This window comes from Monodelphis domestica, chromosome 4 (assembly GCF_027887165.1).
Source record: "Monodelphis domestica isolate mMonDom1 chromosome 4, mMonDom1.pri, whole genome shotgun sequence".
Taxonomy (NCBI): Eukaryota; Metazoa; Chordata; class Mammalia; order Didelphimorphia; family Didelphidae; genus Monodelphis; species Monodelphis domestica.
The window spans coordinates 242,656,274-242,682,572 of record NC_077230.1 but is presented as its reverse complement, the minus strand read 5'-3'; the positions used below and the strand labels follow the sequence as shown (position 1 = coordinate 242,682,572).

The following is a 26,299-nucleotide window of genomic DNA, read 5'->3' as shown; positions in this document are numbered from 1 at the left end:
AGAGACTCATGGGAGCAGCCAGTGGCTGACAGCCTCAACCAGCCCGACATAGGGTCTCCGGATCCGCTGCAGACACTGGCCAGCAGCACAAATTGCGTCTCGCCGGAGTCTGGGAGCCCCTCCCATCACAGAAGCTCCAGCTGGGGGTCCGCCCTCCCTGGGGCTCAGGCCTATTCCCTGCATGCCCTGGAAGACCTGCATTATAGCCCAGGTTACCCCGCGCCTTCCTCCTACCCTTTCGCCCCGCTGATGACAGTGACTAGCGACTTCCCTCCCAAGGTGATTCAGCTCTCTTCCGAAGAGGCCCTGGACACGGCCCCTCTCCAGGAGACTCCGTCCTGGGCAAAGGACGATGGGAATGGGGTATGGGGCTCCTATGAATGTCGCAGAGCTTATTGAAGAAAAAAGGCCTCCAAATATGTTTTCAAACATTGATCTGTCAGGTCATTCAAAGACTAATTTTCAAGGTATATAGTCATTGTATTTGGGGGGGGGGAGGTATAAAGAGTCCCAGAAAGTCAGGAGCAGAGGGATGCTGCTCTATGGTGATGCCAAGGCCGGGAGCACTGGCAGGCCACCCACATGACCTGTGTCATAAGGCTGCTGGAGCAGGTGATGGCCTTTTGGGCATTCCTAAAAGTCTATTTTCCAAGAAAGGCCTACTGCACATTGAATTCTGCTGTAAAACAAATAGCATTCCAGCAAAAATTTACTACTGTAAACTCAGAAACTTAAAAGTGAGGTGTAAAACCAGTTCTTGACACCAATATTTTCTTTAATAGGCATCAAAGCCAGTACAGATCATACAACATCCTAATTTTCATGTGCAATCTATTATATTACTTATGAAGTTCATGTCACTTAATATAAAATAGTGTTGTTTGAAATTGGCTTTGAACCTAGGTTCCAGTTCTGCCTCTGATGTTTTTGTGATCATCAAGGAGTTACTTAGCCTCTGGGAGCTTCATTTACATACTGAATTATGGGCCATCTGATCTGCCCAAGTGGAAAGGGGCCTCACACCTAAGATATCTTTGAAATTGAGAGTGTGCTTCTATTAAAAAAAAAAAAGAGGGGGCAGGTAAGTGGCTTGGTGGTTTGAGATCCAGACCCAGAGAGGGAAGCCCTGGGTTCAAATCTGACCTCAGACACTTCCCAGCTATGTGACTCTTAACAAGTTACTTAATCCCCATTGCCTAGCCCTTACCACTCTTCTGCCTTGGAACCAATACACAGTATTGATTCTAAGATAGAAGGTAAACGTTTAAAAAAGAAGACATCAGATCTAAGGCAGGATACCCCATTTCAAACGGTAGTTTCCATGCAACATGGCTTTAAAGGGACAGTTTTAAAGGACCCCTTGGTTCAAGGTGAATTTTTTAATGGCTTGGCAACTATATTCAGTGTAGTCACAAATAGAACTGAGCTCTGAAACCCATCCAGATGAGAAACCAGACCAGAAGGCTGTTTCCTTGATTTACATAAACATTAGTTAGACTAAAGCATTGTAGCCCTGATGGGAGAAAATAGAGAGACTGAACGTAACAATGAAATAGTAAAACAAGAATCATGTAATCAGAAAAGAATGTTGTTCAGCAGGAGAAAACCCAGAGAACAGAGTTAGGATGTCAGTGGGACACAACAAAATGTTTACATAGGAAAGAGGATTAGGAGAATCTGGTGGCCAAAAGGATACACAAGTACTTTATTAGAAAGAATACCTTACCTATAGCACCATGACCCAAAGAACATAGATCTCTTTAAAGATTAAAGTGAAGAGAAGGAGCACAAATGACCTCTACATAGGAAAGGAGACTTCCTTCCTCCAAGCCAAATAGGATTGAGACCCAATTCTCTTTCCTCTGAACACCTAGGGGAGGGTATAACTGTCTATCAGTGCCTCCTTTTACCCCAGCTGGAAGAGAGAAAGGAATTGGTCTCTCTCTAAACTAGTGATGGTGAGCCTTTTAGAGACAGAGTAGCAGACCCAGCACCCCCAGACTATGTGTGTTATGCCCCCCTTCACATGCTGGGCATGCCCTGACCCCACCCTTACCCCACACAGAGGAGAGAGGAAGCATTCCCATTGGGCAGCAGGGTGGAGGAGCAGGTGATGTGAAAAAATGTCATCAGGCACACTGGAGAGGGGGAAGGGAACAGCTCTGCCTGAGTCCCCTCTCTCTTTCTAGTAACAAACTCTGGGAATGGGGAGATGGGGAGGGAGGGTGGCTGAATACCTACAGAGAGCACTCTCTGTGCCATCTTTGGCACCTGTACCATAAGTTTGCCATTACTGCTCTAAGCTGTCTAGCTTATTGATTCAGGGGTCTTTAGGGAAGGAGCAATTCCTTGCTCCACTCAATTCCTTGCCTCCCTCCAGCTAACTCTAGAAATTGGTTTATCTGTAGAAAATTAATTGCAGCCATTTACTCAAGCTATTTACAATGTAATCATGCAGCAGTTTCATAATTATACATATTATTCACATTGTTAGAAACTGGACTCAAGGTAAATAAGTGCACAAACTTTGGAATAGAGGTAGGTTCTCTCCAATCACTCAAGCATATCAATCAATCAGCAAGCATGTACTTACTACTTATTGTGTACCAGATACTGTACAAAGTACTAGAAATACCAAAACAAGTGAAAGGGCTCCTAATCTCAAAGAAATTACAATCCAACTGGCAAAAACACACAAACACCCATAGATAGAAAATAAATGCAAGGAAATAGGGGATGGGGGAGAGAGAAGTCATTGGAATTTGGAGGGTAGAGCCAGGAATCAAAAAGGGCTTCACACAGGAGGCAGAGAGGGCAAACTGAACCTTGATGGAAACTAGGGATTCCAAGAGGTAATGAGGCAATGGGAGAACATTACAGGTACTGGGGATGGTGCTTGAAAAAAGCTTAGAGATGAAAGATGGAGTCTGGTGGGTAAGGAACAGTTTAGCTTGACCATAGTATCCATGAAGGAGAGTAATGTATAACAAGGCTAAAAGGTTAAGCAGGGGCCAGTTTGTAGAGATTTTAAACACCAGAATTTATATTTGATCCTTGAAGATGGATGTTGGCACTGGAGTTTATTCTAAAAGTGTCTCTTAGTTCTAATGCTTTCCCTCTTTTAATTATTTCCTATTCACCTTGTACCTAGCTTACTTTGTATATATTTGTTTGCATGTTGTTGTCGTCTCCATTAGGTTGTAAAATCCTTGAGGACAGGAACTATCTTTTGCCTCTTTTTGTATCCCTACTGCTTAGGACAATGCTGGGCACATAATAGGCATTTAATAAATGTTTATTGAATTGAACACAACATAACTGAGAGAGGTATCTTGGAATAGTGAGTCAAGCACTGTTCTTAGAGTCAAGAAGACCTGGGGTTCAAATTAAACTTTGCTATTATATTAATTTGACTTTGTGATCCTGAGCAAGCCTCTAGCCTTTGAGAATGCTAAACATCTAAGACTATTATAAGTTGCAGAAAAGGTACCACACTCAATTGGTAGCAATCATTTCCTCACAGAGAAATTCCCTTTTACAATGAAATTCTAAGTCCAGGCACCATCCCTATAAAAGAACTGACATCTAAAAGCACCACTTATTCCTAACCCGGTTCCTTTTTATGCTCTGGTCCAATTTGTTTTTTCTGTCTCCAGAACTAGCATATAGAAAATGGAAGCCTATAGAGCAAATTCTCAAAGATTCTAAAAGAGGAGAACAATCATGTACAGATGTTCTGAATAGTGAATACTCCTGCAAAAAAAATTATATTTAGCTTTGGAATGTTTTTGAATTACATATATTTGAATCTTAGCTATATGTGATAGGCTTGGAATTTATAAAATTTTACCCCTCTTCCAACCCTGCTCTGAAAATGTGTTTCAAAAAGTGACTTAAAAGATGATGATGAAAAAGAAAGCTGTCTACCTTCTCTGTCCACCTTCTCATTCAAGTCCCATTTTTCTGTTACAATGGTTCCAAAGCAGAACCTGGAAACCCAATAATATTTGTATAGTGCTTCTCACAGTGCCTAGCAGATAGTCAGAGCTAGAAAAATGCTTATTTCTTTTCCCTTTCTCCCTTTCCTTAAAGAGGGCCATAGTCTAAATCCAAGTCTAAGTGTGATAAACTGAGTAGAGGATAGAAAAAAAAAAAGGTCAGATCCCACTGATCTGGGAAGTTTGTTTCCAATACCACCACACCTCTGCCATTCCACCCAGGGTCAGCCCTGTAAGGCAGTTATAACCTAAACTCACAGATACTACACAATGAACACTGGAAAAATTCCACCTCTAACTCTTGCCTCCCAATCCTCCTTTGATCACTTAGCAGTTAGAATAAATGCCACTGAAAGGATGGGCCACGTACCGGATGAGAGTACATGTTGAGTGGGTCAGTGACACTATTCAAACAAACATAGATGGACTATCACCTAGATCCAAGATATTATTCAATTATCTTTCCTCCCAACCAGGCCATTTCCCAAACATCCTTATTATTACAAAGGGCACAGTGTATCTTTCCTAGCACCAAAAGTTGTCACTATCTCAGTGTCATCTTGGATTTCTCAGCCCCACTCACCCTTTATATCCAATTCATAGCCAAATCTCATTAATTTTCTCTTCCCATTTTTTCTCCCATTTTCCCATTTCTCTTTACCTTTTCTTCACTCATACAATCACTACCCCAGTCCAGGGCCTCCTCTCCTCTTTTTTTTTTTTTAAACTCTTACCTCCTACCTTAAAATCAATATGTGTATTGGTTCCAAGACAGAAGAGTGGTAAGGGCTAGGCAATGGGGGTTAATAATTGGACCAGAGCATAAAAAGGTACTGGGTAGGAATAGGTGGTACTTTTAGATGTCAGTTCTTTTATAGGGATAGTACCTGGACTTAGAATCATTGATAAAGGGTTAAGTCCAGGCTTACACAGATGGGTAGTGTCTTAAGGTCAAATTTGAACCTAGGACCTCCTGTCTCTAGGCCTAGCTTTTAATCTACTGAGATTCTCAGCTACCCCCCTTTCCCATCTCCTCTTACCTGAACTATTACAATGGCCTTTAATTGGTTGTCTCCCCTCAATAATCCATTTTCCACAGTTGCCAAAATGTTTTGTTTTGTTTTCTGAAGTACAGCTGTAATCATGTCATTCCTCTGCTCAACTAACCAGTGGCTCTCTATTGACTCTTGGAGCAAATATTTCATCTTTATATCACTCTTTTAAAAGTTTCTATTTTGTGTATTTTAATGGAAATAATTATTAGTATAGTAATACATCTATATTATAAATCAGTCAATGTAGATATACTGGGATGAATGCTCAAAAATGTTTTACTTGTGCAACAAAAAAAAGTTTGGAGACTATTGTTCTTTTTGATGCCAGGAATGAATCTATCCCAAGGACACAAAACATCATAAGAAAAATTAATCTCCTCTCTCTCTCTCTCTCTCTCTCTCTCTCTCTCTCTCTCTCTCTCTCTCTCTCTCTCTCTCTCCTCCCCCATCCTTCTCTGTCTGTCTGTCTCTCTCCCTCTCTGTCTCACTCTGTGTCTCTGTCTCTCTTTCCTCCAATCTTTTGCCTCACACACCTTCCTGGAGAGAAGGGGTTGTAATTATTTGTTTCCTCACACACCTTCCTGGAGAGAAGGGGTTGTAATTACTTGTTTCTGAATAAAGGGCCTTGCCCTTCTATTCCAGTTTCTGATTAGATTAGAACTACCTTTAGGATTAAGAGTAAACAGAGATAATGATGTTAAAGTACTAAAATAAGCAAATTAAATGATGATGCCAAGTTGAAAGCAAGATTTGCCCTCACAACGGATACAGTGTGGATAATCCTCCCATGGATCATAGGAGTGACTTTGCTATACCTCATTGTATGTGTTTGTATTTCTCCACAATGTTCCACAATCCCAAAAGAATGAGAGAAGAAAACCACACCTTTACCTCATATGTTTAATAAATAACTTTTCAAAGATTATTTTGATTTACTATTATCTGAATGAATATGCTATTGTAGTGAGGGGGAAAGCTAAGAAAATTCACTGAGAGAACATACGCCTGAATTGTTTTTATTGATAATCCATTTTAAATAATGTATAACTATGAATATTAGTGAATAATCTGTATAATCCATGAAAATGCATAGCAAAATATCTTGTGTTATGGAATAAGCCCAGCCAGGTAGCCATTAAAAAAGTTAAACACCAAAATGATGTATGAATTGTGACTATAAAGTAATGAGACAATTCACAAGGCACACTAAAATCTCCCTCATTATAGTAATGATTTGCATAGATTGTGCTTGAAATTAGACTTTACTCATTGATAATGTTTATGGCAATCTGAACATGAGCCAGAATGGCCCAGCTACTATTGAACCCCAAAGAAAGAGCCACAATTTGTGCCACTTATATTAAACTGCCACTGCAAAGGCAATGCTTTCTTTAAGGCCACTTTAAAAAGTTTTCTTAAGGTTTCACCCTAGCTAATCTTCAAGGCTAATGTTAGAATAAAACTGCTAATGTTGGTATTAACTAGAATTTGGGATTTTTCCATTCAAATGCAGTTAATACATTTCTAGTTGAAAGTTTCAGAGAAGCCAAATCAATAAAAGTGTATAACAAGAATACAGAAAGTTGCTTCATGTGGAGTCAATCATTTGCTATCCTATAACTTAGTACCAAAAGTTTTATAAGGAAGAGCTTTCAAATTTCAGCATTACCTCTGAATAGTAATAGAAGTGATACATGGATTACACACTTAAGGCTAGAACATTAGAAATGCTCTCATGTAAAAGTTTCTGCAAATTTCATTATAAATATTACATTTTTGAAAAGTTTAAAGATATATTGTTAAATGTATATTATTTCAAGGTAAATTATGAAGGTTTATTACCCATAACATTGGTGATATCTATATCTAAGCTCATGATTTGAGGAGTAGAGACCTAGACTTGTGAATTTGATAGCAAACTGCCCATTGGGAAGCCCCAACAATGCCACTTGTACATACTCTACAATTTACAGTATTTGGGAGTTTGTTGCCCAGAGCCCTGAGAAGTAAATAACTTGCTTGGAATCACTCAGCAAGAACGTTTTAGAGACAGGACTTGAACATGGTTCTTCCTGATTCTGAGGTTATCTATCCATTATATCATCCCAAGTACCAACAGACAGAAAAGATTAAGGAATGGGACTAGTCTTAGCCAATGAATCCATAAACATTTATTAAGTACCTACTATGTGCTGGGCACTGTTCTAAGCTAAATATCATCAGGAAACATCTTAATGTTCAGAAAAATAAATAAAATATGACTTTCCAAAATGAATGTCTTAGGTAGCATAACCTACCTTCAGTAGACATAAACTGATTTAGTTAAGTGAATTTGGGCACTGGTAGGCAGTAGGCAGTGGATACTGTTTTCATTGGTCAAAATAATATCTTATCATCCATCTGACCAAGAAAGTCTCATGGGGGGAAATTCTTTTGCCTGCTGGTTTTATGAAAAAGATTTTATGAAAAACATAAAAACATAAAACATGTTAGGAAAAACATAAAAAACATTTTATGAAAAAGATTAGTCTCTAGCCCTCAGTTTCCTCATCTGCAAAATGAGAAAAACTAGCTGATCTCTATGGTTCTGTCCAAAGTTCCAATTCTACTAATTACTTTTGAGGGTGTAGGAAGAGAGATCTGGTTCTAAAATGTTATCAGTATGAAGCAATTCCATGAATGGAAACTCACTTCAGGATTGATGCAGATCAATAACTTGAATAATAATAATACTTTTTAGGGTTTATATAATGGTTTAAAGTTTGCAAAGTGCTTCGTAAATATCATCCCACTTTATCCTTAACAATAACCCTGGGAGGAGGGTGCTGTTGTTATCAACATTTTACAGATGAGAAAAATGATGCAAGTGAAATGATTTGTCTAGGGTTACAAAGTTAGTGTCCAAGATAGGATTTGAACAATCTTGCTGACTCAAAATTCAGTTTTCTATCTACCGAGCCAGCTACTTAGCTGCCTATATCCACTATACCGCCTACCATCTGTGACTTAATGGTCTTAGAAATTTGCCTGGGAACATTGAGAAGCCAAGTGAATTCCCATGATTGCATAGCAAATAGAAGTCAGGAAATATACTAGAGCGCTCATCTTTCTGACTCCAAGGCCAGCACTCAATCTACAACATCAACCAAACCTGAATAATGAGGTGACTGCTGGGCAATACATGGACGAACCAAATCTCACATTCTAGACCAGGGGTTCATAACCTAACATCTGTGCACTTAAAGATAGACAGACAAGAGAAGTAGATAAATAGGTATATAGATAGGTAGATAGATAGATAGATAGATAGATAGATAGATAGATAGATAGATAGATAGATAGACAGATAGGTAGATAGATAGATAGATAGATAGATAGATAGACAGATAGATAGATGATCAGCAGATAGATGGCAGATAGTGAGAGATAAATAGACTGACATCTCTATAAATATATACACACATACATATGTATATAGAGAGAGAATTTTTTTATTTCAGTATAATTAGGACAACTACTGTATCCCCTGTAATACTACATATTTTATTTTATGTACTTGAAACATTTATTCTGAAAGGGGTCCATAAGTTTTACCAAACTCCCAAAAGGGATCATGACATTAAAAAAAAAAAGTTAAGAATTCTTATTCTAGAGGTCTAGTGATGTTGTTTATAATATGTCCAGAACTTCATCACTTTCTTTGGTTTAATGACTTGTCAAACTAATTTTTTTTACTTACATTAAAACAATGTAGAGTGTGCTGCAAAGCTTGAGAGGACTGAATGATGACTTACCTTTATTTACTTATTTTTTTTAAACTCTTACCTTAATCTTAGAATCAATACTGGGTATTGGTTCTAAGGCAGAAGAGTGATAAGGGCCAGGCAGTGGGGGTTAAGTGACTTGCCCAGGGTCACACAGCTAGGAAGCATCTGAGGTCAAATTTGAATCCAGGACCTCCCATCTCTCGGTCTGGCTCTCAATCCACTGAGCCACCCAGCTGCCCCCCATGACTTACTTTTAAAAACTCTTAAATCTCAAATCTGAATATCCATGTTTCCCATAGCAAATGCATTTTTTTCATCATCAGCACATAACAATTGGACATCATCACACGAGATTAAGTAGTACACTGCTTTGTTAGACTTGAATTTGAAGTTTTGACAAGAAACACATAGTAGTATCAGGATGTTCAGGCCATATTCTGGATGCCTCAATAGAGGCACATCCACAAGGGGGCGACTAACATGATTGCAAGTCTTGAAGTCAGGTCATACATGGGATAGTTGCAGAATAGGGGACAGCTGATCTAGAAAGAAGTCTATTATTCTTTGTTGCTCCAGAACTCGGTCCAACATGTAGAAGTTATAGGGAAGTAAATCTCATCCTAAAGAAGAAAATAACTGGGGGTGGCCAACTCCTGAGAAAGGTAGACTGCTAGAATTGAAGTTATGAAAACCTTGGTTTAGATCTTACCTCTGACATTTCTTAATTATGGAACCACAAACAAGGTCCTTAAGCTGTCTGGGTTTGTTTTCTTACCTGTGAAAAGGGAGATAAGAAGATCCATAGCACTAACTCCATAGGGTTGTTGTGAGGTTAAGTGAGTCAATATAGGTAAAGCATCCTGCCAATTTCAAACCCCCATAGGTCAAAAATGTTGAGCTACAGGGGATCGAAGATGTAGTCCCATTTCCTCATCTTACAGATAAAGAAACTGAAGCCCAGAAAGAATCCTCAACCTGCCCAAGATCACACAGGAAATGAGGTAGGATTCAAATCCAATGCTTTCTCCTGTTCCACCATCCTTCCTATTGTGCATGAGATCTTGATTACTTAAGGAGAGTCTGGATGACTGACCATCACAGATGTCACAGAAGGGACTCTTGCATTGAAAGAAGTTGGGCCAAATGATCTCCAGACTCCAAGGTTCTACTTTTTTAAGTTTTTTTTTCAAAGCAAGCTGGAGAAATAAAGTGTAACTCTCTCCATGAAGTCTTCTGAAATCTTTTAAAAACAGCCTTAAGGGCTGAGAGGTCTATTGTAACAGGGACTCTTTGTGGACACTAGAGGTAGCCGTACACTCACAGATGAGTAAGTGTGCCTCGAAGTACTTTGAGTTAGCCCTACTACTCAGAGCAGAATCTGCAGCTTGAGCACACTTCTGGCAATCTTCCTGTCACCCACATTTATTAACAGCACGCTCCCTCTCCATTTCAGCATATGTTGTTTGTTTGTTTTTTTATCTCCACACACCTTCACAGATTTTATGACTAACAGATAAGAAATGAAGAAAAACTTCCCTAAGTATATGACTGGAACACAGTATTATAAATCTATCAATCCAGAACTGGAAGAGACTTTAGAAACCAGCTAGTCCAAGTGCTTCCTTTTACAGATAAGGAAACTGAGGCCCCATGGACATGCCCAAAGTTACACCAATAATAAACAATGGGGCAGGATTTGAACCAAGTATAGAACCAGCATCCTGGATACTTCACTTCTGGTCTTTTAAGGACCTCTCCAATGGCAATATTAAGCCAGTGACTGCTTGCTTCTCTAGGATACCTCAATATTGGGGCTTCTGCTCCAGCAGAAAGGCTTTTCCTTCCCCTGCACTAACACCTCTCTCACACCTAAAGGCTTATTTATCATTCTAGTAACATTGGGATGACTATGTAACCAATTATAGAAACAATTACAGCCAAACAAATTCCCAGACATGCTAAGGGGGAAAATCCCCTTCTATCCTGGTCTCACGCCTGGATATCTTGTTTTCTGAACCAACAGCAGATAAGCTAACTGGTCAGTAAGTCCCTATGCCACAAAGGTCACAGGGATAGGACATCATTTGACTGTTTTAATTACAGTTGTCACAGATTCAGGCCAGGCAAGGGCCAATAGCTCCCTGAATAGGTTTCAAGCAAGACCTAGTGATTTCTCTTCAATAGAATGTATAACTTCCATGCAACATGTCAGGTTTTTTTTTTTAAGGAAATAGCATAGACACACCAATTTCTTCCTTGAAGCTCAGAGCCCACATCATAAAAGAGCAATAGGTTTTCAGATCACCCAGCAATCAGTCCCAAAGCAGCATCTCATGTCAAGGACAGAGAAAGATTAGATGCTAACAGAGACAGGAATAAAGGCAGAAAAAAGAAAACAAGAAAAAGTAGGAAGAAATGGAGATAAAAGTTTAATGAGAGAAGAGAGAGAAAGAGAGAGACAGAAATTGGATTGAGCAGGAGGAAACTTGCTGATCTTGCAGTCAGAGAATCTTATACTCTGGGACAACTCCATTCTTGAGCCTCTATGGGTCCAAGATTTCACTACTGTAAAATGAGAGGGCTGGATTTGAGAATTTGTCCCTTCCAGTTTTGTATTTATGTTCTTAGAAGATTCCTGAAGGATGCTCTCATCCAACTTCTTCATTTTACAAATGAAGAAACCAATAGGAAAAGCAGAGAAATTACAAGAAAGGCAAAGGCTCTTTTTGTTGAGAAGATGCTGATGTTTCTATTGGCAAATTCAGAGAATAGCCCCAAGTTACAATTTGGATGAGGGGAAACCTGACTAGAACTTGATTACCTGGACTCTCAGTGCTCACTCCTCCAACTAAGAGATCTGGTCCACAGTGCTCAACACTGATGAAGCCTGAGATAAGAAAGCATTTAGGAAGAGAGGTACCTTCTAGCTATGGATGAGCCAGGCTGAACTCACTACACAAAGTCCCCACTGCTAAAAAGTGTCACACTCCTTCCCAGCTCCTACCTTATCTCTGTTAGTTTGGTCCCTATTCCTATGACATAAATCCAAGGGGGGCAAACCTCAAATTAAGGCCCAAGTCCTTAAGTGCCATGTTGGTGGCATACCCAGAATTTCTCCATCTCCATCTCCACATTCTGCTATCTACATTTGATTTGCTTAGCAGACATTCAGCAACCAGTGCTTACGCTTTTACCAGAGTGGAGAGGTTAATTGTGGCCTACAACTCCTGGATTCTTGGTGGGAATTTGTCAGGCTTGTTTACAAGGATAACTCCACCCTGTCCCTTCTTATCCTTCATCCTCCACCCCTGCGGTCTCTCACCCTCCTAACCTCCCTAAGACTGGTAGAATTTAGCCCAAGGCTAACCTCATCACTTCTTTGTTTAAGCCCTGTGGCCTGGGGCCATTACTGCCTCTCAAGTCTTCTTGTGTGGTTGAGTCAAGTTGATCTAAATCTCATGGAGGAGACCAACAACTGTCAGCTGGTGGCTTAGAAAATTCTGAGAAAGCTGCCTTTAGCTCACACTGGAAAAATAAGGATAGAAATAGAAATCTTTGTCACTTTTCCCCCAGATGAAGTAAACGGGAGCCAAATTTATCTAATGTTCCTTGGTATATAAGACACATGAAGCTAGGAGGACAAAGCTCAGAGAGTTATGGCTAAAAGAGAGAACACTTTATAATCCAGAAACACCAATCTCAGCAAATCACAAGAGGGCGAGGCCAGACTACATCCCTAGCTCCATGGGGAGGAGCAAAGGGTCTTAATGGGCCAGCAATCTGTGCTGAAACTATGGCATTTGAGGCCCAGGCTGAGAGTGGGGGTGGAAAGGGGAGGGAAGCCCACACGTGGGCCAGGAGGAGCAGGAAGGAGACGAGGACCAAAGATGTGGCCTGGGCTGGACCTGAGGCCTTTGAGAGTGACCCAAAGTGCCTCCCTCACCTACTCTACTCACTAGCAACCATGTTGACTCCCCCCAGTCTTGTGATTTGCCCTTTAACTGGGGTAGTGAATTTTAGCAGGCCCCTACCCAGACAGCCTGACTCAGTGTGGTCCTGGGTGGCAGGCTAGGACACTTGGGGCCCAGGCCCTGTCTCCCAGACCGAATTATGGAGTATATTTGAGGACATAGGCTCTATTTGTGGGAAGTTGGGCAAAACACTCAAAATGAAGTAAAAGGAGGGTGCAGGACCCTCCAGAATGTCACCCTCTGTTTCTCGGGACCCTCCATAGGGTTTCTGTGTGCAGGATTTCTGCAGAAGATAGTCCATTTTGTTAAGCCTTTGAATATTCAAATTGAAAGTATCGCGCAATCATTGATTGTCAAATCATGGGTTTCTAGAGGTTTTAAATACTTGGCATGAGGGGGGGAAAACTCAAACCTATACCCGAAGGTATAAAACATTAATTCGGTTTGTCTCCAGCTCCAGGGGGGCCAGTGCAGCCAGAGGGTTTGTGAAACTTTAAAAATGTTGCATCTTCTCCTTCTCTCCCAGCACAGGAGCCTGCCTCGAAGCTGAGTTTCCTGCAGCTGCAGCATCCAGCCACAGTCCCAGCTGCTTCCACAGGATGTCGGGTAACCTGGGGCAGCTGCTCCGGGGGGAAAGGTCGAGGGGACCCGGGGTGCTGGGACCCCGTCACATTTCTTTGGTTTTACCTAGGTAGGACAGAAAGGGAGAAAGTAGTCAGTGCATGTCAGGGACAGCGGGGAAGTAAGGTCATGCCTCTTGCCGGGGCTGCTTTCCCGGGCGCCCACTCTCGGGGGCCGCCTCGAAGAGACTGGGGGCGGAGTGGGGCAGACGTACCTCTCTGACTACGACCTCTGCGCCCCCACCCCACTCCCGCCCCCGAGCTTCTCCGGGCTCGTTCCCCGGGGACTTTCCAGCTCCAGACCTGCTTGCCCTGAACCTGCGGCGGGGGGGAGCTAGAGACTCGCAGCGCAGAGCAGCCCGAGCTGAGCTGAGCTGAGCTGAGCTAAACTAAACTGCGAGTCCAGACTACCTCCTAGGTGGTCCCCTCTCGCCTCGCCGCGCTGTGCCGATGGATCCGCCGAGGTGCCGGGCCGAGCTGAGGAGGGCAGCGAAGGGCAGGGCAGGGCAGCGCAGCGAGCGCAGAGCAGAGCAGCGCAGGGAAGGGAAGGAAGGCGCAGGGCGGAAGAGTGGATAACAGTCAGCAACCTGGGAGCCCTCATTCATTCCTCCAGCGGATGCTGCCCTTTCCTCCCTTATTGGGAAACTGCCCCCGCGATTGGGCCGAACTTGGGGGTCCGCTTTGTCCAGCTGTGGTCCCCGTAATGACCAGGCGAGGCGCTGCAAGCCCGTACTCCCTAGTCAAGGGGCCGAAGCGCTCGGCCCGCTCGGGAGCCTGGAGGCCCCTGGAGCCCGATCCTAACTAGCGCAGAGCCCTGGGGCCCAGGACTTCCTAGGGGAATTAACTAGTGCCGTGGCTAAGCCTTTCGTCCACCCTGCCTTTTCCCGCCCAGGCACAGAGTCCAACTACTCACTGAAGCTGCGGCTGGGGCTGCGGCCCCAGCAGCGGCTCCCGCGGGGCCGCGGCTTTTCCCGGTCAGCAGAGGGGATGGACTTGGTCCCAGCTCCTGCCTTCCCCGGCGCCCAGTTCCCAGGCTCTTTCCCCGTTGCTCCCTGCACCCAGTCTGGAAGACTGACACCCGCCCGATGTCCCCGGTCCTCTCGGGCCACGGCAGGGACTCGGGTCCGCGAAGCTCACCTCTAGGCTCCCGGGCGCGGTGGAGGTGGCGGCGGTGGAGACAAGCCTGCAAGAGGAAGGGAGGGGGAGGAAGAGAGGGCAAAAAGAGAAGGAGGAGAGAGGACAAGAAGGAGGGAGGAGGAAGAGCTGAAGAGTCGGGAAGGCATAGCAACCGCATAAAGGAGAGCGAAATTTGAAAAACAATTAAGAGAGGAGGGAGGAAAGAATCATCAAAGAAGGGAGGGAGCACCCAAGGCTTTTTTTTCCAGGGTTCCGTGTAGGTCCAGTTCCCAAGCCGGCCTTAGAGCAGAGTTGATATAACCCCATCTGGGTGTTGCTCTGCCCCAGGGCTGGCTCACCACAAACAGCCTAGGTCAGAGAGCTGGAGGCTCCTTGGACTGTGCCCAGCCCCCTAGGGCAAGACTGGAGTCCAGAGTATGACACAAAATTGGAGCATCACTCTAGGGTGAGGTCAAAGGTCAGCCTTATCTGCAGATGTGCTAAATCCCTCTTCTCTAGATTAGTGGATTTTCCCCCTGAGGAGATCAAGACCTAGGAACTAGACCTAGGGCTCCAGTTCTGAAAAAGCACAGGAAAAGTCAAACTCTCCTAGTACAGAAAGTGGCTAGAGGGGAAATGATGAGGGGGAAGAGAAGAGAAGGAATGGCTGGAGAGATACATCACCTGTTTGGTTTGATTCCTCTGTAGCCTATCTAATCGTAGGTGCAAAAACTAGTCTCTTTAGCCTACCTAGCCTAAGAATAACATTTTTTAGATATCTTCTATCATATTTAGATTCTCCCTCCTGCTCTACCCCCATCTCCAAATCTGCCCTTAATCACGAAGAGGCTTTCCTCGGCACTGATTAATGAACTTTCCTTCAGAAAAACCAAAGGTGTATCAAGGGGTCCGGGTGAAGATCACAGTGAAGGAGCTGCTGCAACAGAGGAGGGCACACCAAGCAGCATCAGGGGGAACCGTAAGCACAAATTCTTCACTTCACTTTGAAACAGACTCTCTGGTCCCCAGTCCAACAATTGTGTTATATCACTTAGACCAGGGATTTCAATTCAGAATTTGTCTTGATTCTAGCAACAGAACATCCTTTGCCCTAGTTGCCCTTCCTTCTAGAAGGGTATGTAGAGTTCCTGGCTACTACTCATGCTGGATCTTCCCCACACCCTGCTATCTACCATACTCACCGGAAGGAGGCAATAGAAAGCAGCAGAAAATGTTGCTCTTCTGTTTCCCAGGGGTTGAGCCAATATTGGTGTTTTAGGGTTAGTCCTGGTTCTTTTTAGTTAATTCAGCAGCTAACAAGTTAATCTACTTGAGTGAGGATATTTATAAGACAGTCTGTACTCATTCTCTGCCACAGTTTCTGGCCAAGTAATATTGCCAAGGAGTCTTTCCCCAAAACTAACCAATTTGAATTTATAGCTGTAAGGGAGCATCAGAACTATCTAGGTTCAAGGGATCAAAAATCTGGAATTGAATACCCTCTTAATGGTCATCTAGTCTAAACTCCTCAAATTTTCATGGATAAGGAAGCCAAGGGCCAGAAGTCACAAAGGGTTTAAGGTTCAGAGTTCAGATTCAAATCCATATCCTCTGATTCCAAATCCAGAACAATTTCCACTACACTACCCAGTCTTCCTTCACACTCTCATTAGGCAAAAGAGGAAACAGATTAAATGGAAAGAATTTAGGTATTTAAAATTAGACTACCTTTGTACAAATCCATTTTCTGTCACTGTGGGATTCTGAGCAATTTAATCTCACTTCAGTTTCTCTATCTGTAAAATGCAAGGATTGGACTAGATAATCTCTTAGGTTCCTTCCAGTTCAAATACTATTATCTTAAATTCCTAAACTATGTAATTGGCCAAAGTCACACACAAGTTATATAACAGATCTAGGATTTACACTCAAGTCCCACTATCTCCAGATCCAGAGTTCTTTCTATTACCTATTATTTCCTTCAAGAATCATCCTTCAAAAAACAGTAATTTGCCAAGAACAATTGCTAGCTCTCCTCTGATTCTCCTACAATATGATCTTTGAGGTCATTCACTTTTCAACCATCAGTTCTTTGAGCCCTCAGGTCCGGAAGAAACCACATTAACAGAGACTAGCCAACTCAGAATGTCCATATCTCATTTGAAAAGTAACTCCTTTTAGGAAATGAGGATGATACCTTGGGCAGTCCAGCATTTGGGAATATTGGATTTGGATAGTTAAGAGAATGAGTCTTGGTAAAACTGTGTGATTCTAACAGAAGAGAGCAGTGGCACCCAGAATCCTCAGTGGGAAATGAGAAACTAGCCCTGTGAGACCACTTGGCTTTTCTAAAACCACATGGGGAAAAAGTGGCTTGTGGTATGTGTGGTGAGGGAAGTGGAGGGTTGTTTGTGGGGAGCAGTCTACAACCTGGGCTATGGTTAGCTTAGCCTAGGCCCTAATCCTTCTCTGACCCATTAACCCTTCCCAACAAGAGCTTTGCAACTACTCTATCTTTTTTTTCCCCCCTCTTCGGAATGTCCATAGGGCACAGACAACAACTTTCTGTCTCTTTCTAGACATTGGCTTCTGGGAATAACAATTAAATCTGGGAGTTGATTCTAAGAGAGCCTAGACAGCAGTTAAGTAGTGCTCACTGGAACAACATTGAGTACAAGGTTTAGGTAGGAGTGAGTGCCAGTGAAATATTTGGAGAGCATCCAGCATAGAGTGGCTCCTATGTTTTGCTGAAATATAATTATTTATTTAATTTGTTTGAAGGCAACACCTGACACTGGGAAGCTCTGCCTCTGTATGCAGGACCTCAGCCAACACAATAATAATACCTTTCATTGGCAGAGTACTCATGTTTTTTTTCAAAGCATTTTCCCTTACAACAACCACATGAGGTAGGTGAGGCAGAGATTATGATTCCCATTTTGCAGATTAGGAAATTGACACCCAGAAAAGTTAAGTGACTTGTCCAAGGTCACAGAACTAATATACTGGACCCTAAGACCAGAGCTCTTGCTGCTTACACCGAGACTTTTTGACCAGTCACTTCAAAAGTCTTGTCTAAGTCTGTGCAAATTGGTGTGTCCTGGGGACACACCAGGGCACTTAACTGTTTGCCATTAATATATGATGTCACCACTAGTTCAGAGATGGTTGTAGAAGAATAAAGAATTAGGTAGGCAGGAATTAAAGGGTTGATAAATACTGCTATTTAGGGGATTTCATAGTGTGTTAAATTTGGATATAGACGGTTTGTCTGAGATTGACTAGAACAAATACCTCATTTCACAAGACAAGGAACTGAGGCCCAGAGAACTTAAGTGACTTGAGCAGAGTCAGTGGCAGAGCTGGGATTTAAATGTAAGTCATCTAACTAAATCAAGTTGGTTTTGTTTTTGTTTTTTCACTATTCCATGGATTTAATAAATAGGGCCCAGTTCTACTTGAAATCCTCTATATTATAAAGGACAGAAAGGATTCAGAGAAGTAGAGCAGCTGAGTTTTTCAAGTTTGTTTGTTTCTTTTCTTTTTTCCTGTTGTTTGGCCCATCTAAGGTACCAATGTACATGGGAGGACAGAATGATGAGCTTTATGTGGTTTGTTGATTAGAAGCAGCTAAAGGTTGTGGTGCCTTGAGCACCTGAACAGTCATCAAAGTCTGATTTCAAATTCTGCCTCAGATATTTACTAGCAATGTGACCCTGGGCAAGACATTTCATCTCTATCTGCCTTCATTTCCTTATTTGTAAAATAGGGATAACAACAGCACTTTTCTCCCAGGGTTGTCTTAAGGCTCAAATGAGATATTTGTAAAATGATTTGCAAATCTCAAAACACAAAATAAATACTAGCTATTCTATCCTGCTTCAGGAATAATAATGATAATGATACTCTAGAGCACTTTAAAGTTACCAGGCCCTTTTGCCTAAGAATTCCTCTGAAGAAGATTTTTGTCAGTATCATTGTCCCTATTTTACCCATGTGGAAACAGGTTGAGCAGTGAAATAATTTGCCCAGTCCCTACCCATGAAAGGGAGGATGGAAGGTCTAGCCTGTCTATGTAGCCATTTTCATACTGTTGCTCTTGTATCACTTATCCTCTCATCTCCTCAGCTGCTTAGCTTATCTGTCTATTTATTATTAGACTTCTAAAGTGCCAGAGTATAAATATGCTTCTAATTAAGTGCTTACAGAACAGTAACTACTCCTCCCAGGTTACTCCCTGAAGGATGACATCAGTTCATGCCCCTGCAGCTATGGGGCAGAAACACTTCTTCCATCTATGATCTCCAGCTAGAAAAAATCCATCCCCTGAGGCAAAGAGATTGGAGAAGAGGGACAGCTCCCACAGAGGCACCTGCCCTTTGGTACAGCTGGCAGAAATCAGAGTTCTAAGGACTTTATGCAGCAATATAGGGCTCTGTGGTTTTAGAGAGGCAATTTTCACAGAATTATTTCTGAATGTCTCCTCAGAATTTAGGACCTATTAGAGCTGCATTTGTCAAATTCTATAGAAAGCCCTGGGGGCAACTAGGTGGCACTTGAGCATCTAAGTAGCACAGTGAATACTGCTGGACAGGAAGTGAGGAAGATTCATCTTCCTGAGTTCTATGATATAGGCTAGCATTTTTTCTCAAATTCAACCTCTGATACTTACTAGCTGGGTGACCTTGGGTAAGACCCATAATTCATTTTGGCTCAGTTTCCTCATCTGTAAATGACCTGGAGAAAGAAATGGCAAACCAGTCCATTGTCTTTACCAAGAAAACCCCAAATGAGGTCAGGAAGAGTTGGACAAAACTGAATAGTAACAATATAGAACATATTTTGTTGCTAGCCATTTGTGTGGCATTATAACTATTAATGCTTATAAATCAATGGGAAAATGTCTTAATTTTTAAAAGTAGACTTAATCATAGTTATGTTTTAAAGTTTGAGGAAGCTTGCTAGGAATGGAATAACAAGCTTGAGTCTAATATCTTAGAACCAGAGAACACCAGATGAAACCCATGAACACGTCAGGATTGTGAAATAGATATTTGCAGCAAAGCAGAGGTGCCTCACACACACACACACACACACACACACACACACACACAGAGGAAACTTTAGTTGTTATCTATCCAAAGATGTATTTTTATCTTTATTTTTTCCCTGTCCAGTTTTTGGGGAGAGTTTTCATTTATTTTATCAACAAGAAGCATGCCGTTTCAGCCCCAAGCCTCAGTTTCATTGTCTGTAAAATGAGAGGGTTAAACTAGATGTTTCCCAAGGTCCCTTCCAGCTCAAAATCAATGAGATTTACAATGAGATTTCTTTGTCACAGGTGTCATTTTGGAAGAGAAAAGAGGGGTTCTTTTATTAAACCTTTACCTTCCACCTTAGAATCAGTACTATGTATTGGTTCCAAAGTAGAAGAGTGAGAAGGGCCAGGCAATAGGAGTTAAGTAACTTGCCCAGGGTCACACAGCTAGGAAGTGTCTGCAGTCAGATTTGAACCCAGGACTTCATGTCTTTGGGCCTGGCTCTCAATCCTGAGCTATCCAACTGCCCCTCTTTGACTTTTTTTTAAAGAGGTGAGCAAAGGAGGAGGTAAACCAAGAAGAGGAAGGTAATATCAAATAGAGTACTGTTATTTGACCTCAGTGAGATAAAACTGTAGAAAAATAGACAAATGGGGTAATCAGTGGGACAGGAAAGGGGTTAATCAGAACTCTACAATGAAGGAGATTTTTTTTTTTTAAACCCACTCCTTGTGAGACCTCCAGCAGCAGCCAAATATTTGCATAAAGAGCTGATAAATCTTTCCAGCTTCCTGGTTCATGACATTACGACATGGATCATTTTCAAAGTTTGTACCACCTCCTGTTCTCAGCCTCGGCTGATTGCACAACCTCCCGGGAAGCTGAGTGTGTTGGAGTAGTGGCTACAGCCTGAATTCCCTTCCTGAAACCCAAAACTGTGCTGGTCCCTTTAAAATTTAAAGCTATCACCTGAAACCAGAAGAGAATTAGTGCTAAATTACTAATCCAGCTGGAAATTTCTGAATTCATTTGTCCTTAAATGGGTTAGAAAGAACAGTGGGATGACCACAGAATCATTTTGATAGTGCCGCAGCTTTAATGGAAAACGGCAGAACCTACCAAGAGTTGTCATGTTTCTCTCCAATTAATTAAGATTTATATACCTTCTTAACAGCCTCTTCAGCTGCATGCTGCCTTAAGTAAATCAAAATCAGCAATCTGGGGACATTTCATAGATATCTCCCCCCAGAACCTAGCACTGGGACCTATAAACAGTAGATACTTAAGAAATGCTTTTTAATTGAATAGATGAAGAAATGGATGAATATTGAGAAAAGTGCGAATTTTTGTAACTCTTAAAGAGAGAACAGAATTAGTAGGGTTTCCCCCTCTTCCAATAAAAGCTCAAAAGCATTCAAACAATACATTAAATATGAGAAGATTCTTTAAAAGGACAAAATCAGTGTTTCATAAGTCATCTACTTTCTGAAACAAATGAATCCCATTCATGAAACATTTTCAATTAAACACTTGAATGTAAGAGTCTCTGTTTTGGATTTTCACCAATTACTGTGTCTTCATAACTTAAATTGTTTCAGTCCTTAAAAAAAACAAAACTTAGTTATCAGCTATATCCCAAAGAGAATTATTATGGGCTAATCATAGGGCTTAAGAATAGTAAAGTGAAAATTAAATCAAATAACACAATCATTGTCCCTAGTTCTCTACTATAAAGTCAGAGAGAAAAAATAGGACTTACCTTATTACAGGGGGAAAACCTCATTTATTAATGTCTTATCTTTCCCCTTATCAAAACAATTTATTTCATTTTAGTTAATGACTCTATTCTCGATTTGGCAGTTGTCCCGGAGCAGCAGCGTCCAGTTTTCAGAAGCCGTCTCACCTTCTTCTGCAGGTCAGTTCAAACAGCATCCCATTTTCCCCAGCCTATTTCCAGAGTCCACCTCACAGATCTTTTAATGCTGGATTCGAGGTTAAGGTAGGCACTGCCATTTAACTAGAATTCAACCAATCAGAACTAGAAAAGGGCACAAAGAATCCTTGTGAGCATGCAACAAGCAAACAAGTACATATTTTTGTCCCCATCTAGGGACAGTTCAGGCTTTGCGTCAAAAACAGTTTGTTCTCCCCCATTTATTCCAGATTCTCAGCTGGGAGTAACTAAAGCTAGTTAAGATATAGCATTGTTTTGGTATTCGCAATCTTGTTATCTTTTTCAGTGCACTAAGTGGAATACAGGACATCCTCAGGCTCTAGGATAATGCTCTTTCTGCTGTTCATTTAGTTTTTACCCAACAGAGGCTTCCTCCTCTTCTCCTCTCTCTCTCTCTCTCTCTCTCTCTCTCTCTCTCTCTCTCTCTCTCTCTCTCTCTCTCTGTCTGTCTGTCTCTCTCTCTCTCTCTCTCTCCTCTTTTACCTCTCCTCTCTCTTCCACAGCAGGGAGTTCAAAGAGCTGGAAGTCTTCTCAGCCCAATCCGAATAACTATTACATAAACACTCCTACTTATTCCACTCCACATTCAAGAGTTGTAGTAGGTCATATATGCAGAAACCTCTGTTCATAGTTTCCTGGGTCTGAATGTCACATGAAATAATGTTGACAAATCTCAAGATGTTTTTTTTTTAAATCCAACTTGTGTTTTGAGATCAGTTTGATTGACAGCTTAATCCTTTCCTTTCAGAGAATTTTAAGATTTATAATTGCTATTTGATGAATCCATTTGGCGATGAAAATGCAGCAATTTTAAAGCTTTACAGTGTTATTTTCTCCTTGGCACTTTGTCAAGTTAGAAGTTCTCATTCTAATTACACAATTGTAGGAATGCTATGTTCCTTCAGAAAATATTTCCATTTTCATGTTTAGTGACTTAAGATAAGCAATACCCATTTATGTTTTCAATTTCTTTCATTTGAAGGAGTATAAAAATCCATTTGATATTCCATATTGTAGCTAGGTATGAAAAATGTAGTAACGTTGTGACTTCACCATTGCTCATTGTTTAACAGTGTTAGAAGTTTCTTGAAACCATAGACAATTCTCTTAAGTTATTTTCAAAAATTGGCTTGAGTTCTAGAACTACATTTACTGTAACTAGGACTGTGAAATTCTTTCTGCAAAGGCACAGTGAAGGGAAAATTGAGCCATTCCTGTAAGACAATCAGATGGGGTGTGTCCATTCATGTTTTCAGTCAAATCAATTATAGGATGAAGGATTTAAACCTAGAAGGGACCTGGAAGGTCATCTTGTTCAATTCCTTGATTCTACAGATATTATCTCATTCGATATGGGTAATAATACCTGGGAGTCAAACCCAGATCCTTTGACCCTATATACAGTGCTTTTTCACAATGCAATGCTACCTCTTTAGAGTGACACTTTTCTGAGATCTGCACTGTCTGTAAAAACAGCCTACAAACAGCAGAAAAACTATTCTTCAGTCTGCTGTTTTTCAGCCAATTGACCCTTCTATAAACTTTACAAACACACAACCAAATCCCACTAGAGTCTACAAATGTCACCTTGAATTAAGTTTCTGTCTCTTTTCCTCCTAGCTCCACATTTTGAACCAGAGCCTATTTCTTCTGCTCCCAACTATTTTCAGCCCCAACAATTTTCCAGTTGTGTGTCCTGTGAAGAAAACTCCAACTGCCTTGACCAGATCTTTGAATCCTACCTTCCACCAGAGACACTCCAGGACCACTCACTCAGCTCCACACAAGGCGTCCCACCATGTTTCCCAGACAGCTTTCAAGCTACCCCATTCTGCTTTAACCAGAGCCTGGTAATTTATCTCTATTCTTTCCTTCACTTGATTGATGCTGTCTTTTCAATAGTAATGGAACAATTGGCATCATCTCCTGAAAAATCATGTTAATACTTTCAACAAGGAAATTCAAAGAGGAAAGTAGCAAAAAACAATCTAAAACCAGTGGAGGAAAAACACACACACACACACACACACACACACACACACACACACACACACACACACACACACACACACGGTTTTAGAATCTTGAATGCATAAGTAATCACTTGGTTCTCAAGCCTAATCCAGCTAGTTGCATCCCAGTGAAGTTAGTGTCCAAATTGAGAAGTGGCATTAAAATGGGTATTTAAGGCAATCTTTTTTCACCATAACATGTTGACTAAATGAATGTACACTGATTCCTAGGAAACCCAGCACAGGCTGTTGAGCTCATACTTACACCATACTTCCTGGAAATTAAGATGTAGGCTATGTCTACATTAAGGATGGACTGTCATTTTACCCAACTTTTTCATCATTGGAATCACCAATTTTTTGTTCATTTACTAAACTTTTACTCTTTATTCGAGACATGCAATGCTCAACAATTCTCATGAGAATTGATTAATTCTGGAAAGACCGATAGTGGGAATAATGAAACTTTGGCTAGGATTCTATGACTTGAAGAATATCTGATATTTTAAGATATATATAACCTAAGTGTGGGGCTAGAGGATCATAGTGTTATAGCTGGAGAGTACTTTAGAAGCCTAGTCTGCCCTATCCTTTTACAGATAAGGAAAAAGGTAGTAAATACAATCAGTCTCAGAACAGGGTGAGAAATCCATTTTTTCAGACTTTTAGATTTAAAAAAACATATTCTTCAATTAAAAAAAAAGAGGTATTTACTATTTCAGGATTTGGAATCAAATTATTGACCATGGGAGTTTGAAGCTCTGTGAAGCCCTGAAATTCATATTGAATTGTATTGTTGAAAAACATGTTATCTGTTCACCTTCCATTTTGGAAAGTTATTGATAACAAACTGCACTTAGCCTCTTAGTCTTCAGAAGACACTTTTTGCATAGCCAATGGGGGCCAAGCTTTTGGTTGAGCTAGGATGTGTGTGGCAATTTTCGTTTTACTCTGAGCATTTGCAGTTGGTGAGCTAAATACTACCCCATGGGGCCATTGGGTCTGCCATCCTATCCTCTAGGAGTTTGAAAGATGACCAGTAAGGGAAGTGGCACTCTCTGTGCATCAAATTTTCTGTGATATCCAGCAAGCCAGCAGCAATATATGCAACTTATTGCCTGACAGAATTGAGACTTCATTCTGCAGGTAAACTGAAACACGATGGGGGTTTGTGGTTAAAGAACAAAGTGTCACATGAAACACGGTTATAACAAAGGAAGCCAGTGAAGCGAAAATTATCTGGAAACCAATTCCTTGTCAGGGGTGGGACAAACACATTTAGACTATGATGTAATGAAAGTATATAGCTAACAAGGAAAATCATTTTTGTGATTTTTATCCCTTTCCTCTGTTCCCCTGACTTTTGTTTTCTAAGCTATATAAAGCCCACTGTGGCCAACCTGTTTCATAGTGGCTGAGTTAACAAGTGTTTTGTTCCCTGGGGTCTTATATTTCTCCAGGTACCGGGATCACCTTCAGATTCATCAACTCTGTCCAGCCCTTTGGACTACAGTTACTCCCCACCTCAGCAGCCTTCACTGGCTCCAGTGACTTACAGCTATTCCTCCTCCCTGGACACCAGGAACTGTGGGTATCCCTCAGAAGAGTATTCTTATCATCATTTCCACTCTCACCTGCAATACAGCCGTTGCACCTCCTCCTCCTCTTCCTCCATTTGTTACTGCACATCATGTGAGACAGAGCACTTGGATACCATCAAAGTTTCAGAGTACTTCTCATATCCAGATACAGACTATATAGACTATTCCCATTCCCTGCCAACAGCTGTGGCTGATGATTTCTATAGAAGGGAAGCAGATTGTGACATCTGCTACAGTTAATGGGATCAGGATTTCTTTGGAGTACTGTACATGCACATTTTTCTACTCATTAGGTAACACCTCAAAAAATACCGTCTAAGAATGGATGTCACAAGAGTACAGTTCACACCATCACTACTTCAGTTTTTTTTTTCTTGATGTTTTGGATTTTTAAAAAATATCCTAATGTTAACTTAGCCATCGGCAATAAGCCCTCTTAATCTTACCATAGCCACACTCCTGCCTTGTACACTTACAGTTAAGATCCCTTGAAGAAAAGCTTTCACTTATCTTACTCTTCTGTATAACATATTTTCAGGTTGTTTTTTTTTTTACTAATAAATAATTTTGTATTATTAGATGGCACATGTCTGTTGCTCTCAGAATTAGTAGGTTCCTATTTCCACGAGAGTCCTCCTGTGGTACCTCCTTGTGGCAGAGTTGACCCTAGTTCTCCGGCAAGATGAAGTCATGGACAAAAATCCTCTTAGGACCCCTACTAGCTTTTTTAGAGAGACATTTCATCAAAAGGGTCGCCCCTGGGCAATGACTGTGCTAGTAACAACAATTCACAAAATTTACCAAGGTAGAAAAGTGTTGAGTAATTTTTATATGGATCCATGATTTCATCTTTTTGGGGGAACTCCTCAACACTCCCACCTTCTAGGGGAACCATCCACCTAAGTCAGAGAAGCAACAGATCTATAACTGAGAGTCTTGGCATACCCAGAGAGTCTATGAGGTTAATAGACTTGCTCGGGGTCAAACACCTCTTGTGTGAGAGGCAGGATTTGAACCCAGACCTTCCTGATTATAAAACTATTTCCCTCTCTACTATACCATGTTCATTTTCAGGGAGATCTTAATGGAGGAAATTCCCACATCAATGAAAAATATAGTTATTTTGTCATAGTCAAGTTATATTTTACAGCACAGACTGAATACTA

The 26,299-nt window shown here is 41.3% G+C and overlaps 3 protein-coding genes across 4 annotated transcripts in view; 2 read left to right on the top strand and 1 right to left on the bottom strand.

Annotated features, from left to right (window-relative positions):
- POU2AF2 (POU class 2 homeobox associating factor 2) overlaps positions 1 to 6,476 on the top strand; it is a 78,116-nt gene extending 71,640 nt beyond the window's left edge. The window contains exon 6 of the mRNA XM_056794423.1: positions 1 to 6,476. Coding sequence (XP_056650401.1) covers positions 1 to 399 — 399 coding nt within the window. The 3' untranslated portion in view covers positions 400 to 6,476.
- A 2,050-nt stretch (positions 6,477 to 8,526) lies between these two features.
- LOC103094721 (uncharacterized) lies at positions 8,527 to 14,705 on the bottom strand. Of its 2 annotated transcripts, none has more exons than XR_467909.3 (2): positions 14,549 to 14,652; positions 8,527 to 13,478 (listed from the first exon to the last, which is right to left on the bottom strand). XR_467909.3 is itself a non-coding variant. In XM_007494856.3 (2 exons), exons 1-2 carry the CDS (start codon positions 14,703 to 14,705, stop codon positions 13,113 to 13,115), a joined length of 747 nt encoding a protein of 248 aa, XP_007494918.1. In that variant the 3' UTR covers positions 8,527 to 13,112. The 2 variants fall into 2 exon arrangements, 1 of the variants encoding a protein (XP_007494918.1); XM_007494856.3 differs by having other exon boundaries at positions 14,325 to 14,705.
- A 663-nt stretch (positions 14,706 to 15,368) lies between these two features.
- On the top strand, positions 15,369 to 25,709 carry POU2AF3 (POU class 2 homeobox associating factor 3). Its single transcript, XM_003341271.3, has 4 exons — positions 15,369 to 15,506; positions 21,427 to 21,481; positions 23,141 to 23,370; positions 24,993 to 25,709. The coding sequence occupies exons 1-4, from the start codon at positions 15,396 to 15,398 to the stop codon at positions 25,371 to 25,373; spliced, it is 777 nt and encodes a 258-aa protein (XP_003341319.1). The 5' UTR covers positions 15,369 to 15,395; the 3' UTR covers positions 25,374 to 25,709.
- The last annotated feature ends 590 nt before the right edge of the window (positions 25,710 to 26,299 follow it).